The sequence below is a fragment of the Gekko japonicus genome, unplaced genomic scaffold, assembly GCF_001447785.1.
Source record: "Gekko japonicus isolate JY-2015 unplaced genomic scaffold, Gekko_japonicus_V1.1 scaffold968, whole genome shotgun sequence".
NCBI classification, from domain to species: Eukaryota; Metazoa; Chordata; class Lepidosauria; order Squamata; family Gekkonidae; genus Gekko; species Gekko japonicus.
Genome location: NW_015174872.1, coordinates 287,527 through 305,428, shown reverse-complemented (window position 1 = coordinate 305,428; position 17,902 = coordinate 287,527). Strand labels below are relative to the sequence as shown.

Sequence of the window (17,902 nt, the reverse complement as noted above, 5' to 3'; positions counted from 1 at the left end):
CTGCTGAATTTGTGCTTGGAGGAAGCAATGTGCTCTACATATTGTTGAGAGATGAGAAACTTTTTGGATGCGTCAGGTGGCACTTGCTTACCTGTTGATTATGCACATCAAACACCCAAGAACAATAATGTTTCTTAACCACTAAGGCTTTGACACATTTTCCTGATAGCAGGGCCGATTGGATACCAAAGTAGCTATTTTATATTTTGCATTATGAAGCTGGCGAATCAAAAGGAATGCTGGAATGATCTCACTGCATCACACAAGATCATAACAAAGCTTGCCTTCTCTTCACTGCTAGTTGAGTTACCTATATTAGATGTGATAGTCATCACTGCTAGTTGAGTTACCTATATTAGATGTGATAGTCATAGAAAATCAATTATAGTGGACAAGCAGTGGCACACTTCGCCTTTCAGATATGTTGTCTGCTATGTCAGTGGAATATGTCTTTTATTTTTCCAGTGGGAGGATGGGGTAGATGGGCTGTATTATTTTTCTTCGTTTCACAATCTTGGTGAAACAAAATAAACAGTTGCTTAATACAAGCATGATCAGTCCTTCAGTTGGATGAGATAGACTTTTTCTTGTTGGCTCTGGGTCTGCAGGCAACAATGAGCAAACTACTTTAAGGAATTCTGGCAGGTGGGAGTAAATGAAAATTCTATATTCCTTATATTCTGATGAGCAAGTGCTGGGAACAAACAAGCAGGAACATTATTTTCATCATAGCCTGCTTGTAATTTTCCCAGAGGAATTTGGAAGATGGTATATTGTACTTGGGAAATTTGAGTCTGAACAAGCAAGGCCATTTTTTATGCTGAGAATCATGTCAACCTCTCTGTTCCCTTTACTGCATTTTAAAATGCAATGAATATGAGAGCCTTGTCCCCAAGTCTCACACTATGGCTTCCTACTAAAGCTTCTCCCCACAAACAACTTAAAAGAATTAAAAATAACAAAAGCAAATAAATTAATCTGCTATTAATCAGTTTTGTTTGTTTTATTGTTGTATGTCAGCTGTCTGTACATCTTGTTCAGCACACTGCTTACAGTCAAATAGGAAGCCTAAACACTGAACTAATACAAACTTAATTTTGAATAGGTCTCTTTTGTTTTGCGATAAATACACATTTTCAGTTATGGATAATAACCTGTGATAGAAATATTATCCATGAATTTGTCTAATTCTGTTTTAAAGCTGTCTGGATTTGTGGCTTTTCCCCACATCTTGTGGTCATGAATTTCACATGTGAATTGTGTTGCATATAAAAATATTTTCTTTTGTCTTCCCTGGACCTATTTGCAAAACTTAATTGGATTACTTAAATCCTCTTTTTGCATAATATTATGAATGTGGCATTCCCCCCCCCAATCCCTATTCTCAACTTTTTAAGCTAAAAAACTCCAAAAACTGTCTTCGTTGGATTGTTGTTCTAATGTTCTAATTCTATTTTATCTAGTTGTACAATATGGTGTTTGAAATGGGTGATCATTATAGATTCCAGAAGAAAGGTTACATTGATATTTGGAGCAATGAGAGCAGCTCCCATGGGTTCTGATGCAGAATGGGGACAAAGACCACATTGTGGATCTGGGCTCCTCTCCAAGGTCCCCATATGCCTATGACCAGCCCTGCTAGTATGTACTAATGATGATGTATTCCAGTGTAATAATAGCCCAAAACGTTTGTTGAAAGAAGTATATCTATTCTTTAAAAGCACTTTAATAAGCAAATAGCATTCACACAAAATCAATAACTTTTATTTAAAAATACTACGTAAAGATAAAACAGAGGGACCAGTATTCCAGTGTATTCATTTAAGTAGCTAACATTCCTCAGTCACTGATAGCTATAAAAACTCAAACAATATAGGGGTTGATTGTATGTAGTGCAGAAAATTAAATGGGTTAGATCATGCCAGCTTTTCTGGTTGGACAAGAACCCATTTTGACCCTTGAGAGGGCTATGTTGGTGATTATGTGACCTTTGATAAAAGGTCACGTGGTACAGGACTTTAATGAGAAGCAGAAAATTAGATGATATCACTCCTGTTGACTTTGTGCCAAAAGAAAGGGTGGTTGGATTCAACCCAATCTCTTTTACAGAGACTTGGAGATACAGACGCAAGTCTTTTACTCTGTTTAACTGAATGCTTTGCTTTTCTGCCATTATTAAGAATAAAGGCATTCAGTTTGATCCAGGGGCTCCTTTCAAACTTCGATTTATTGTGCACTTGGTGCTCTTGCACATTTAGGGAGCTTCCCCTGTTGACTTAATCACAGCAAAAATATAGAAGCTGTAATGATGTACAAAACGCTTATAATCTCACAATAATAATACAAAAATAAGTCAAATTGAAAAATATTAATTCCCAACAGGTATCAGAAAGATGGATGAACTTCTCCGGAGTTTTGGCATTCGTTTCGTGAAGAACTTTTTCCAAACATCAAGATGTGATAGTGTTGCTTCTTATTCCATAATGTGTAAATCGTATACAAAGGCACTAATATCCTATATGTTGAACATATAGGAACACGAAGTGTGTCCGTTGATGGAAGGATTTGTTATGTAAGAACATGTTCAACATATAGGATATTAGTACCTTTGTATTGGATTTACACATTATGGAATAAGAAGCAACACTATCACATCTTGATGTTTGGAACGAATGCCAAAACTTCGGAGAAGTTCATCCATCTTTCTGATACCCGTTGGGAATTAATATTTTTCAATTTGACTGTTTATTTTTGTATCATTGTGAGATTATAAGCGTTTTGTACATCATTACAGCTTCTATATTTTTGGTTCTCTACACGAGCTGTAACCCCTCAGTTTTGTTGACTTAATCACAGCAGGCAGCGTCATACTCGCATCTCATTAAGTGCACATTAGTATAGAAATTTTGTAGTTTGCCTGCATTGAACTTTGGATCTGAGCAAGTAAACTTTTTAAAAATCCAGTTTTTGTTGCTTTATTTTCTAGGATGACAGTGCACGTGACCATCTAACTGCTCCTACACCAGTCCCCAAGGTGCTGCATATTGACCTACTTATGGTAGAAAGGAAAGATGATGGTTCATTTTGCATTGGAGGTGTGTCTTCCTATATTTCTTCATCAAAAGAATGCATAGAAAAATGAGTTTTAAAAGGGGCTAGAGGGGCCATTTAATCCAAACTCCTGTAGCAGGTAATGGTAATTCTTTAATACTTGCCTGTGTGTGAATTATTCAGAACATGCTTTTAAAATGTGAGGATGCTTTATGGAGCATTTAACCAAGGTGTGGTTTTAAAATAGTGAATTGTCAAGAAATAGGGGGGGAAATCAAAGCTTTTGATAGGTAACAAAATCTACACAGACTCAAAAGTCTGTTTTTCAAATAATAATTAAACTTGAGCTCTGAATTTATTAGTAAGCAGAAACAGAACCAGTTCTTTGTGACCTTTCATTGTTGTCTCTTTGCCCAATTCAAATTATTGTTTTATTTACTTTTAATTACAACATTTTTATCCTGTCTTTTTTGCTTAATCAGGGCCACCAAGATGGCTATGCATGTTAGTTGCAAGTGCAACAGAACCCTATTAATAATTACTTTTCCAGTATTATTGCTTTCCCATTTTCAGCTGTACAACTGATAATCCATGTATTGATGTTCTTTGAATGAAGCCCACATTTAGTCATAGAAATGAATAGTTGTACAGTGATTGCTAGGCAATATAATTTTCTACTCCATTAAGTCTTATTTAGAGCCATGCACCTGCTGGTAAAGCTATGCTTTCTGGGCCCTTCACCTTATAAAGGCAGCATATCTTTATATTCTTGGCTTACAAAAGGAATGTAATCCTTTATGTGTAAACTGAGATTCTGCCCAAACTTAAGCACTTCTAGGTACCATTTTTTCAATGGCAGCGATTTAAGCATGTGTTTAACTTTGTAATTCAGGTCAGTGGAATGTAAAAAGCCTGAACTTTAATTTTGCACATCTGGAGAAATTTCTGGAGCTCACCAGAGCATAAATCATTTCCCTTTGTTGAACAGTTTCTCACCTTTGTATAATGTAAAAAAGGAAGGGTGAGCACCTCATTCCTCAGTTCTTCTGAGCCACAATAAGAGCTCTTCAGCAAGTTGCAGTGGAGAGCATACATTGGGCTAGGAGGGAGGAATATAAAACTGCACAGTTGGCTATCTGAACATCAGTTACTGGTAAGTCGCACCCTGTTTTTGTCCTGGTAGTCTCTGTGCTGAATCAGCTGGGAGACTAGCAAAATGATTTATGGAAGGCAGGTGTGAGGTTCTCAACCAGACAGGCTATGCAGCACCACTTCTCCCGTCTCTGCATCTCATCTAGCATTCACGTCCAAGGCATAATGCTTGATTAGTTGTTGATGACCACATCACAGCCCTGCATACATCTTTAGCCATGATTCCTTTCAAAAAAGTGTCAACTTTTGAGTTGTTTTCCCCTGCATCGCTGCCAGTTTTCAGTAGGAGGCAGTGAGTGAGCTGCTGTTGGTGCTGCTCTTTGGGTCTGAGATGTATGGCCCTTGAAGTGCTACCTTGTAGTGCCACAGGGACTGTGTCACTTGGCTTGTTCTGGGTGATTTTAATTTCCAAGGTCACCTCTGCTTGGAGACACTGTATTAAGAGTTTCCCTTTAGTGTTATCTAGTAATGGAGCTGAAGATATTTATGATTTCAAATCAGAGTTCAGTCCTTCAGTCATATATTGTCTGTGAGCCAAGAGCTAAAGATTGCCATCTGGTATCTATTAAGATGGTGAAATTTCTTGGTTTTTCTGCAAGGTGTATGTCTATTATGTTATGATGTGATAAGCTGTTCTGATTGGTAGCTTAAGCTTTTTGTGAGGTGATCAAGGTGGCCAAACTGGTTTTTTTTACCTTTTCTAATTAGAAGTATAACTTACAAACCAAGTGACCAATTTCAGATTTCAAAGCACTGTTGGAAATCTAATACATTCCCCTACAAATAACTAATACTAAAATTGCTTCTATCCATTATACTTATCATGATATAAGGCATAAATCAAGGAAAACTTTCAGAAAAGTATAAAGAAATTTTGCCACCATATCTGATAATAACATCTGGTCTGGCCCATGGACTAGTAAGGCTTTCCCCTTTTTCTGTGTCCTCTTGATGACTTAACTGTCTGCTGAAGCTTGTATTGTCCTTCAGAATCATCTGCTTGACCTCTGTTAAGATTTCTGTTGCTCTTCATTCCTACTTCAGATAAACATGGTTCAGAACCATATGCATATAGCAACATATAGCTCTGCACCTTGATACTTATCTGCCAGTCCCCTTCCCATTCGTATTAGAGCAACATGGCGATCATGCAGTGACTCCATTGATGGAGGGGATGCCTCTCCCACTCACAGCACTTTTCAGAGCAGCTATTTATGTCTCTTATTCCCCAGTGGATTCTTTGTTTATGTATATTGTTCCCTTACTCATAATCTGAGGCACTGGATCTATAACAACAAATTTAGTCAGGAGTGGACCCATTGGTCCCATCAATTTTCTCTTCAGAAACCAATAAAATGTTTTCCCCCTTCATAGCTGGATAAACTTTGACCCTGTATTTTGATTTAATTTTCTTTAAATGGTAGTTTTGGTTGTTTTCAATAAGGAATCATTCTCATGTCTCCTCCTACAACACCAAGGAAACGTCTCTGTGTTCCTTAGCAGTATCCTTTGTCTTTGATCGAAAAACTAATCTGGATTGATGCTCTCAGACAAACTTATTCTTCCCATGCTGGGAAACTTTCCCTATATTACTTGCTGTCAGATCTTTTCTCCCCACGGAGTGGGATAAAAACATGAGGCCTTCTCACTTTAGGTGAGAATTGTTCACATACTACATATTTGCAGTCATCTTGATCTTTAACTAGGCAAAGAGCGCATGGAGAGTGATTGTTTAACCATGCCATTTCACTCCTGGACAGGGAGCACTGTAAACAGAGCTTTTTGCACCATCATAAAACAGACTTATCAGAACAGATTTTGAGTCCAGTGGCATCTTTTAAGACCAACAAAGGTTTATTCAAGGTATGAGCTTTCATGTACATGCACACTTTTTCAAATACATTGGAATGGAAGGTAACATTTGAACCTTCCATTCCAATGTATTTGAAAAAGTGTGCATGCGCACAAAAGCGCATACCTTGAATAAATGTTTGTTGGTTTTAAGGGTGCCACTAAACTCAAAATTCGTTCTACTGCTTCAGACCAAGACAGCTGCCCACCTGGATTTATCTGACTTAGTTGATGATGTTTGTCTCACAAGCAATCTTCAGTGCTTCCTTACTCCATGGTGGTGAAGGGAAAATTGGGTGATGAAGCACATCCTGTCTTCCTTCACAAGACATAAAGGTGGAGAAACTGTTAAAGGAGGGAGGGGAGTACCTTCCACTTTGAGCTCTAGAAATTTCTGCAGATTAGCAGTTTCTCTGTGGCATTGCATTTAGACCATGGTAATAACTACTGCTCCTTAGACTGGTCCTTCCTCAGAGTTGTGCAGCATCCAGCACATAAAGTAATATTTATACTGGTATCCTGTATAAGCAGATCTTTACCTGCCTTCCCGTCTGTGCAGGTAAACCCTCCTAAAACCTGCAAGATGGCATTGCTGGGGGCTGTCTACTTTGCAGGGGGAAAAGCTACATGGGTTGTGAGGCTACAGAGAAGAGGTGAATCCGTAAAGATATCCACTCTTCCTGTGATTTAAAACTTTTTGGTGTGTGTGCTCAAGTTGAATTATATTTGACTTCATTGAACTACTTTCTAATAATGTGTTTAGTATCTGTCAAAATTGCATTGACATATGGTACAAATCTTTTAAAGTACAGTGTAAACTTTGTTAATCTGTATCCATGGAAAATGGCAGTTTCCAGTTCACCAAATTGGCTGGTTAACAAACCTTTTACCTGGTGCCAGAGCAGGTTTCCGGTCCTGGGCATTGCCACTGTTGGCTGCTTGCCGCCGTCAGGCTGAGCAGAGCAGGCTGTGGGACCTGGGCATGCCTGTTAACCAAGTTTTCTGGATAACTGAGTGTTACTTAACACAGTTTTTACTGAATCAAAATCAGTTGTCACCTTACTGTAATGTTTCTTAAACAGATAACCAAGCACCCAGCAATGATTTACCAAAGACTAAGACAAGAAATGATACAGTGGATCAAGCTGCTGAAATAGGTGCATACAAAAAACGGAATAGTCTATCACAAGCCACGCAGACATCTACAGAAATTAAGAGGTCTCCAGAAACTTTCAGGATTTCATCTGATTTGATGAAACAAGAGGTAGTTGTAAACCTGTTTTTTGTAACTGACTTATATTGTCCATTAGTCAAAAGTGTCTTCAAGTGTCATCAGAAGTAGCTGATCTTCACAGTTGGTTGGATTGCTTCAGCCTTGTTTTCCCCAAGGGTATGGAAAAAAGTACTAGAGTTTGCAAAGACCACCATATGCTCTTAGAGCCTTCCCATCAGTATGGCTCAAAAACGGAATGGGAGAATGAATACATTTTACCAGTTTTATTTGTTGTGTAAGCCTCCTCAGCCTTGGAAAATTGTCACGTGATGCTTTGAGACAGTGTCTTGCACAAGATATTAGAAGCAACTCTGGCAGGGTTTTTAAAAGGCTTTTACCAATTCTCAGACCACAGATATCAGGGTACCCTGTACCTTGGGTATTTTAGGAAGGACAGAGGAAGGTAATTTATAGAAACAAAGTCCTCCAAAAGATTATCAGTATCTTTATTATTAATTGTACTAATTTGTAGCCTACCTTTCAGGAAAGTGATCAGAGTGGCTTACAATAAAAAATGTAAAACGATAAAATCCAATAAAGCCATCAGATACAGTCAGTCCTTAAAGTAACATTGGAGACCTGTGATAACTAGCACAAATAATCATAAACCATTATAGCAGTTATTAGTGTAGCCTGAGGTGGAAGTGCTGTGAATGAAACAGTATGTTCAGTCCTCAGCATATTCAGTTAAAAGGATTAGATAGTAGAAGGTGTGAAAGATGTCTGCCTGAGACTCTGGAGAGCCACTGCCAGGCAGTGTAGACAGTATTGACCTTGGCAGACGAATGGTTTGAGTAAAGCATATTCATGTGTTCAAGTGTAAAACTAACAAAATTATTAACTTTTACAATAACTTTTAATTGTATAAATTTAGTACAGTCTGTTCTGTCCTGTTCTTTCAAGATGAAGCCTGTACTATCATAAATATCTGAAAAGCACTGTTAAAAGAGGGCTTTCAATGGACTTGAAGCACTTTCAGATAATTAATACTTTTAATTAATGGTGAACCCTGAGTTTATGCTCCTTTTTATTGGAAAGCATTGTTGTTTGTAAACACTTTTGTCAAATAAAATCTAATACTGTATAAAGGTAAAGGTTCCCTTGCTCGAAAGCCAGTCGAATCCGACTCTAGGGTTGCGGTGCTCATCTCCGTTTCAAAGCTGAAGAGCCAGCGCTATCCGAAGATGTTTCCGTGGTCATGTGGCCGGCATGACTAAACACCAATGCGAATGGAACGCTGTTTGTGTGTGTGTGTGTGTTGCATACTGAGTTCATCTTGAACTCCATTCTCTCTCTTCCCCCCCAGGCTCTGTCTCTCTCCCCCCTTCTCTCTCTCCCCCCTTCTCTCTCTTCCCCCCCTTCTCTCTCTTCTCCCCCCCCGATGGTGAAGATGAGGATGGCGGGGTGTGTGTGTGTCTCTGGAGCGCCGCCTTCTCCGCGTTGGACGTTGCCGCAGGCCGCTTCTCTTCCCTTCACGGGAACGCTGGCTCCACGTCTCTTCCCCCTCCTCACCGGTCTGCCGCTGCTGGGCCTCACCGGCCGTTCGCTCCCTTCCCCCGCACGCAAGCCCGGTAGGTCGCAGAGCGTCTCCTGCGCACGTGCAGGAGACGCTCTTGCACTTTCGGGGGGATTTAAACTTCCCCCCGAATTTTTTTTCAACGTTTTGCATTTTTGTGCACACATGGGGACTGGCCCACGTGTGCACAAACCTCCCCCGGCCCCCCAGCTGCCCCCGGAGCGCTGATTTAGCGATCCGCACTCCGGGGGCAACTTCACTATTAGATATATAGATGTATATATATATGTATGTATGTATATCTGTTATGTGTGTGTGTATATATATATATATATTCAGTTAAGGCTATTACATTACATTACGTTACATTTGTGATTTATATACCGCCCTATCCATATGGCTCAGAGCGGTTTTACAGACACATACACAATTTATCTAATTATATATATATATATAATGTTGTGTGTGTGTGTGTATATATATATAATATGTATAATGTATAGAAACACTAAATCTGTATTTTCTCTTTAATTATTTTAGTTGATTGAAGAAAATGAATGTCTTAAACAGGAATTAGCCAAAGCTAAGATGGCCCTTGCTGAAGCTCACATGGAAAAAGACACTTTGCTTCATCAAATAAAAAGGATGACTACTGAAAATAAACGGTAGCAGACTCTGTATAGCTGTAGAACAAGAAGGGATGCATTCTTTGCTACTGTTTAGTGGAAGACTTTTTTTAACCTGAGCCCAGAACAAAACTTGTATAAAATATTCATTTCTTGGAACATCTGCAAAGGAACGGGATTGCAGATGAGTGTTTCTCTTTGGCCATGATTAAGCTGCAGTTATGCAGGGAAAATCAGTTTCTGATGTATGTAACCATTTGTTTTATAGGGGAGATCCTTCATTTCACAAATATCTAAGGATATCTGGAGACAATTTGTGGAAATAAGATGGTATAAAGGGAGAAGAGAGCTGGCATGAATATATGAATAAAATGTACCGCCATATACTTTCATTGTTGGAAGAAAAACACTGTTAAGGAAAGATTAAATTTGCACTATAAGTGTAGCTGGACATAAGATGGTCCTGGATAGCAACTAAAATCTGATGTAGCCTGCCTGTGACTGTCTCCAAGCTAGCAGCATTTGCCTTGGAATGAGTACCAGACTTTATGGCCATATTTTCAGATTATGACAATACTGTAAAGCCATTCATAGTACAGCATGGCAAAAACACTCTAGCTACACAGGAACCATGCTGATCCTTGGTTACCTATGTAAGTGTTGTAGTCTTTGCACAATGGATGATATCAGATTGTTGTCTTGTTAGCTAAGCAACTTTTCTCTGTCTCATTCTGAGGAGGTGGCGTGAACAAAGTTTATTAGATCAGGGCTGTTTGCAAGGATGGTCACTGGTAGGCACAGCTTTTTTTTTCCAATTTGCACTCAGTGAAGCTCAGCTGCCATTGATCCTGGTACCCAGCGAAATTTAAAACTGTTCCGGTTCTGATTTTTGTAAAAAGTGTGTATATTACTATGCTGGGTGGGGGAGTTAAATAATTGCCCTGTAGTGGTTGTGAAATTCCATGAAAATGTAAAGTTACATTTTAAATCATAAATTTCTTGTAAAAATTGAAATTCTAATTTTCAAATGAAAGAACTGCTTCAAATGTATAAATAAAAGCACAGACTTGTGCAAGATGTTCTAAAGAGTTTTTATAATAATGAGCAAAAATGCACATTTGATGACAAACTCAATTTGGGTAGAAGTATATGGCTAAACAATTTAGTCATTGACCCCTCTGAATCTTTTCACTAAAACGTTTTATTTGTAATGTATAGTCTTATGTTTTTAAAGGTATTAGTAAGAGTCTTAAAGTCTATTGAATAGGGGTTAGCTGCTTGAGAAACTTTGCAAAACTGGACAAAATAGAAATAATTTTGATTAAAGTTTTTCCTTGTTGCATCTATTACTCCTTGAATTTAAAAAGGGAATTAGCCTGAAATCCTACCATAAGGAGAAGTTTAAACCAAAATATTTACTGTAGTTTTAATGGTGATTATCACCAGTCTCATGCTTTTTCCTATCGAACATTCCTTTTGGTGCTTACCCCTGCTTCCCATCCATTACATTCTCTCCTATCCATTCTCTCATCTACCTCATTCCCAATTCAGGCTACATGTCCAGAAGTTCCATCTGTTCAGTGGAAGATCAGCAACGTATCTTAAAATTACCTAACGCCATGACAACTAAATTTTGCTGAACTGAAATCTGGAACAGTGCAAGCAAGCAATTAAGAAAATGGATGCTACTATACCTTTAGATTGTGTATTAACTCTTTGTTACAATGGCTTGTTATACAAGAACATAATGATAGAACAAATTGTGTGCAGATCTTTTGGACACCACTATATTCTCAGCTTCATGGTAAGAATGGAAACAGTTTTGATAGTGCTATTTGACCCTACTGTTTCATGCCTCACATACTATAGGAGTCTTTTATGGCAATGGGTGTAGCGGCAAGATGATGGAATGCTTCTGTGCATGGTTTTATTGTACTGCAAAGGACCAACGTTGTACGTTTCTGCATTCTGCCATTTAAAGGAAAAATGAACTTAATATTTGAACTGACAGATTTTAAAGCATTGCTGTGTTAAATTATAAATGATCATTTGCTCTTTGGTTAAATGAGAAATTTCAGTTCTTGTTCAGTGCTGTATAATCACTAATAAACCTCTCAAATTTGAGGGTTACAAATTACATCATCTGCGATGTTTTAGCAGAATTATGGCCTATTCAAATATCCATTCTAATTTTTTTTAAAATGAGAGGCAATTATACTGCAAGTTTTCTTCAAAGATCTGTGTTTAAAATGGGCTATAAATATTTTTTTCTGTTTGAATAGCTCCATAACCTTTAGAAAAATATGACCTAAATGCTGAAATCTCCAACAGCTAAACTAAAAGTTAGCCTGTAGTAGTTTAAAAAAATGTAGTTATATATGTAGGGAGGGATCAGAGCAATGCCAGATTTGAAAAATCTGTGAAAATGAATTTGACAGTTACTCGGTTGCAGTTAAGAAAAACCAAATGTTTGTCAAATGCTGTACTACAGGAAAACCGCTGTTCTGGGAAGGTACGTCAGTCTGCTTGATCACCTCCAGTTCACTGCTGGTTAGTAAATATTACATAACTAATTATTCCACACATTTGCCCTTAAAAGAGAGAGGCAAGCCAGATTTTCCACGTTGTCAGATCTCTTCAAAGACACAAGCATTGATGCAGCTCACACAAGAATGCTTACTAACTTTTAAAAGCCCTGATTGAGGAATTTCTCAAATCTTTATCATACTGGCCCTGTGCCCATCAGTGCATCAATATATATTGAGATGTACAAACTGACATCTAAAAAAATTATGTATTAAACTTTATATCAGAACTGACTTCTAAAAAAATATTAATCTTTACATCAGACCTGACAGGTGTTGTGCTACTGAACTTAGAGTTACAACAGTTTATCTATAAATGATTGGGCACATTTTAAAACTGTTAGTGTTTTACTTGAATAACTCACACTGAAGACTGTAGTTAAAGAATTTCATGTCACTAAGCTATTCAATCCACTTTAGTTGACGGTACACCTAAACAACTAATAGTTGATGAGCCTGATGGATAAATCCTGTGACAGATTTCAGAAACTGAAGGTAACCTTTTGTTAACAAGAATATTTTTTGCCTTCTCTTATTGTTTTTCAACTAGTGGTATGCAACACAACATATGGGCAACACAGCAGTGGGACAACCATTTTCTCTTGTTTCTTTTCAAAAAATGAAGGGGGTGAGAGAAAAAGGAGAAAACACAGGAAAGATAAACAAATATAATAAAATAAGATTTAAAATGTTCTAGTATTCAGTTAAGGCTATTGGATCACTGCCTTGCCGTGGCAAGGGGGCTTGCGTAGTTCGATGAAGTTGTGGGCTATGCCGTGAAGGGCCACCCAAGACAGACAGGCCGCAGCAGAGACCTCAGACCAAGCGTGATCCACTGGAGAAGGAAATGGCAACCCACTCCATTATTTTTGCCAAGAAAACCCCATGGACAGTAACAAAAGGCTAAAAGATATGACGCCGGAAGATGAGCCCCTCAGGTCGGAAGGTGTCCAATATGCTACTGGGGAAGAGCAGAGGGCAAGTACAAGTAACCCCAGAAAGAGTGAAGCGGCTGGGCCAAAGCCGAAAGGACGCTCAGTTGTGGATGTGTCTGATGGTGAAAGGAAAGTCCAATGCTGCAAAGAACAATACTGCATAGGAACCTGGAATGTAAGAACTATGAATCAAGGTAAGCTTGACGTGGTCAAAAATGAGATGGCAAGACTGAACATCGATATCTTAGGAATCAGTGAACTAAAGTGGACAGGAATGGGCGAATTTAACTCAGAAGACCATTATATCTACTACTGTGGCCAGGAATCTCGTAGAAAAAATGGTGTGACCTTTATAGTCAACAAGAGAGTGCAAAAGTCAGTACTGGGATACAATCTCAAAAATGACAGAATGATTTCAGTCTGATTCCAAGGCAAATCATTCAACATCACAGTAAATGCAGAAGATGCCCCAACCACTGATGCAGAAGAGGCTGAAGTAGACCGGTTCTATGAAGACCTACAACACCTCCTAGAACTAACACCAAAAAATGATGTCCTCATCATCATAGGGGACTGGAATGCTAAAGTAGGAAGTCAAAAGGTAACTGGAATAACAGACAAGTTTGGCCTTGGAAAGCAAAATGAAGCAGGGCAAAGGTTAACAGAGTTTTGTCAAGAGAACACACTGGTCATAGCGAACACCCTTTTCCAACAACCTAAGAGGCGACTCTACACATGGACATCACCAGATGGGCAACACCGAAATCAGATTGACTATATAATTTGCAGTCAAAGATGGAGAAGCTCTATCCAGTCAGTAAAAACAAGACCTGGAGCTGACTGTGGTTCAGATCATGAGCTACTCATTGCAAAATTCAGACTTAAACTGAAGAAAATTGGGAAAACCACGAGGCCATTCAGGTTTGACCTAGATCGCATCCCTGATGAATATACAGTAGAGGTGAAGAATAGATTCAAGGGTCTGGATTTGATAGATAGAGTGCCTGAAGAACTATGGACGGAGGTTCGTGACATTGTACAGGAGGCAGCAATCACCACCATCCCAAAGAAAAAGAAATGTAAGAAAGCAAAGTGGCTTTCTGATGAGGCTTTACAAATAGCAGAGGAAAGAAGGAAAGCGAAAGGCAAAGGCGAAAAGGAAAGATTTACCCAACTGAACGCAGATTTCCAGAGAACAGCAAGGAGAGATAAGGAGGCCTTCCTGAATGAACAGTGCAAAGTAATAGAAGAAAACAATAGAATGGGAAGGACTAGAGATCTCTTCAAGAAAATTGGAGAAATCAAGGGAGCGTTCCATGCAAAGCTGGCCATGATAAAGGACAAAAACGGTAGGGACCTAACAGAAGCAGAATAGATTAGGAAAAGCAAGAATACACAGGAAATTAGGAAAAGATTAGGAAAAGCAAGAAATAGCAAGAATACACAGAAGAACTATACAAGAAAGACCTCAATGTCCTTGACAAACACGACGGTATAATCACTGACCTTGAGCCAGACATCCTGGAATGTGAAGTTAAATGGGCCTTAGAAAGCATTACTAACAACAAAGCTAGTGGAGGTGATGGTATTCCAGCTGAGCTATTCAAAGTCTTAGAAGATGATGCTGTTAAAGTTCTGCACTCCATTTGCCAGCAAATTTGGAAAACGCAACAGTGGCCACAGGATTGGAAAAGGTCAGTATACATTCCAATCCCAAAGAAGGGCAATGCCAAGGAATGTTCAAACTATCGCACAATTGCACTCATATCACACGCTAGCAAGGTCATGCTCAAGATCCTACAAGCTAGGCTTCAACAGTACGTGGATAGAGAACTACCAGAAGTACAAGCTGGGTTTCGAAGAGGTAGAGGAACTAGAGATCAAATTGCCAACATTCGCTGGATTATGGAGAAAGCAAGAGAGTACCAGAAAAACATCTACTTCTGCTTCATTGACTATGCTAAAGCCTTTGACTGTGTGGATCACAACAAACTATGGCAGGTCCTTAAAGAGATGGGAGTACCAGACCACCTCACATGTCTCTTGAGAAACCTGTATAAGGGCCAAGAAGCGACAGTTAGAACCGGATATGGAACAACTGATTGGTTTAGCATAGGAAAAGGAGTACGACAAGGATGTATATTGTCGCCTTGCTTATTTAATATATATGCAGAGTACATCATGCGAAATGCTGGCCTGGATGAATCACAAGTGGGAATTAAGATTGCTGGGGAAAAGATCAACAACCTCAGATATGCAGACGATACCACTCTAATGGCAGAAAGTGAAGAGGACCTAAAGAGCCTCTTGCTCAGAGTAAAAGAGGAGAGCGCAAAAGTGGGCTTGAAGCTCAACATCAAAAAAACTAAGATCATGGCATCCGGCCCCATCACTCCTTGGCAAATAGAAGGGGAAGTCGTGGAAGTAGTGACAGACTTCACGTTCCTGGGATCCCAGATCACCGCAGACTGTGACAGCAGTCATGAAATTAAAAGACTCCTGCTCCTTGGGAGGAAAGCAGTGGTGAACCTAAACAGCATGATAAAAAGTAGAGACATCACCCTGCCAACAAAAGTCCACATGGTCAAAGCAATGGTATTCCCAGTAGTCATGTATGGCTGCGAGAGTTGGACTATAAGGAAGGCCGAGCGCCAAAGAATAGATTCTTTTGAACTATGGTGCTGGAGAAGACTCTTGAGAGTCCCTTGGACTGCAAGAAGATCAAATCAGTCAATCCTAAAAGAAATCAACCCTGACTGTTCCCCGGAAGGCCAGATAATGAAACTGAAGCTCAAATACTTTGGACACCAAATGAGAAGGGAGCACTCACTGGTGAAGACCCTGATGCTGGGAAAGATTGAAGGTCAAAGAAGACGGGGACAGCAAAGGATGAGATGGTTAGACAGTGTCATAGATACAACAAACATGAAATTGAGCCAACTTCAAAGGACAGCAGAAGACAGGAGGGCCTGGCGTGACCTGGTCCATGGGGTCGCGAAGCGTCGGACTCGACTGTGCGACTGAACAACAACAACAACACTATTCTGTATGCTTCTGACCTGTTCCAAGATACAGTTCCAGAAATTGCATGTGTGTATGTTTGTATGAAGCTATATCCCTTCTCATCTCTCTTCTTGTTGTACGAAACAAGCCTAGCTTTTTCAGCCTTATCTTACAAGATATCAGTTGTTGTGATCACCCTGTTGCTCAAAACAACACATAGTATATCTAATAGTCAGTAATAATTGCTTATCTTTAACTTGAAATGTCATGTCTAGTTCTTAGAATTGCATTTGCATCCTATGTATAGCATCACATTGGCAGTCTTATTAGTCATCTCTTGAACAACAAGGAATCTGAGACTTTTTCATACTTCCCTCCCCAGTAAATGATCTTATACTGTCATAGTATAACATTTTACCCAGTAAATCCTGACGGAGAAGTCATTCAGCTTATTGTATAACTTTTCAGTAGTTATCTGTATAGGTGATATTTCTTAACTTTCATCAACACATTTATTTATTGGATTTGTATCCCCCTTTTCAACTGGAGCTCCTGAAGCAGCTCATAACATATGTAAAGTGCAAAGTTCCATTTTAAAAAATAAAACAGTTTGGAGAGGAGTCAGTCCAGCTTAGTAAGGTAGCAGTCAAACAAAAATACTGGGGGGAAATTGGTCCCACGATTTAGGAACTTTACTGTTTCCTAAATCTGAAATACTACCTTCGAAGAATGCTTTGGTGTTCCAATTAACCAGTTTTTTAAAACAAAAAAAATGGAATTATTTATTTTGCTGTTGAAGAAATTCAAACATGTCAGCTCCCTCTAGTGAGAAATTTATGATACTTTTAAATTTAGGAACTGTGACCATCATGTGACCTCAAGAGTAGCCTACTGTATTGTATGTTATGTAGTTTCACACATTAAATCAAGTCTTCATTCATGTTTGGAATGCAGATATAAAATCTATATTGGCCAAAAACATTCCCATTACTAATATTTATCTTCCACATAAACCATTACCAGATATTGACATACATGAAGATATTTTCGTGGGGTAGCCTTTTTGGTCTATAGAAGAGCTAGATTTGAGTCCAATAGCACCTTAGTCAGATCTTGAAAGCTTATGTCATGAAAATCCTGTTGGTCTCTGTGATGCTACTGGACTCAAGTCTAGTTCAGATATTATAAATAGTGCAAGAGATTCATATTTATCTTAGATCTCACATGTGGAAAGCCTTATACTTACCTGGCAGGGGAGACACCATGATCATGAAGGTGGTTTTCCCAGGGTGAGGCTCATCCATTGCAATGCAGGAAACTCAACTGCATAATTTGTGGTAGTGAGGGACTGTGTTCATGCTTTCCCCTGAAAAGTGAGCCAGTTTGGTGTATTGGTTAAGTGTGCAGACTCTAATCTGGGAGAACTGGGTTTGATTCCCCACTCCTCCACTTACAGCTGCTGGATGATCTTGGGCAAGCCGTAGTTCTGTCAGAGCTGCTCTCTCAGCCCCACCTACCTTACAGGATATCTGTTGTGGGGAGGGAAAGGGAAAGGAGTTTGTAAGCCGCTCCTGAGTGAAGGGTGGGATATAAATCCAATCTCCTCCTCCTCCTCCTGTTCAAAAGTGGCAATTAACATCGAACTCAGTGCCAGAAGCACACATGCTTATGCTTCACAGCTCATGCTGTGCTCCTGCAGTGTTTCTGGCAACAGTGTTGTGCTTTGGACCTACAAAGAGCTTGGTTCTTACATATTTAAAAATTCACCTCCCCCATGATCCATCATGAAATCAGACCAACTTGTGCACTATATGTTCTTTATTTAGAAAGTGCAAAAAAGAGTAAGTATTATTTTGAAATATTATTTGAGATACTTATACCACTATGCAATCTGCCCACAAAGTGGCTTT

At 39.1% G+C, this 17,902-nt stretch overlaps 1 protein-coding gene across 1 annotated transcript in view; it reads left to right on the top strand.

The window, feature by feature from the left end:
• The window catches only part of UHRF1BP1L (UHRF1 binding protein 1-like), a 61,690-nt gene extending 51,164 nt beyond the window's left edge, over positions 1-10,526 (top strand). The window contains exons 19-21 of the mRNA XM_015424821.1: positions 2,987-3,095; positions 7,137-7,318; positions 9,384-10,526. Coding sequence (XP_015280307.1) covers positions 2,987-3,095; positions 7,137-7,318; positions 9,384-9,512 — 420 coding nt within the window. The 3' untranslated portion in view covers positions 9,513-10,526. The remainder of the gene's footprint in view (positions 1-2,986; positions 3,096-7,136; positions 7,319-9,383) is intronic.
• The last annotated feature ends 7,376 nt before the right edge of the window (positions 10,527-17,902 follow it).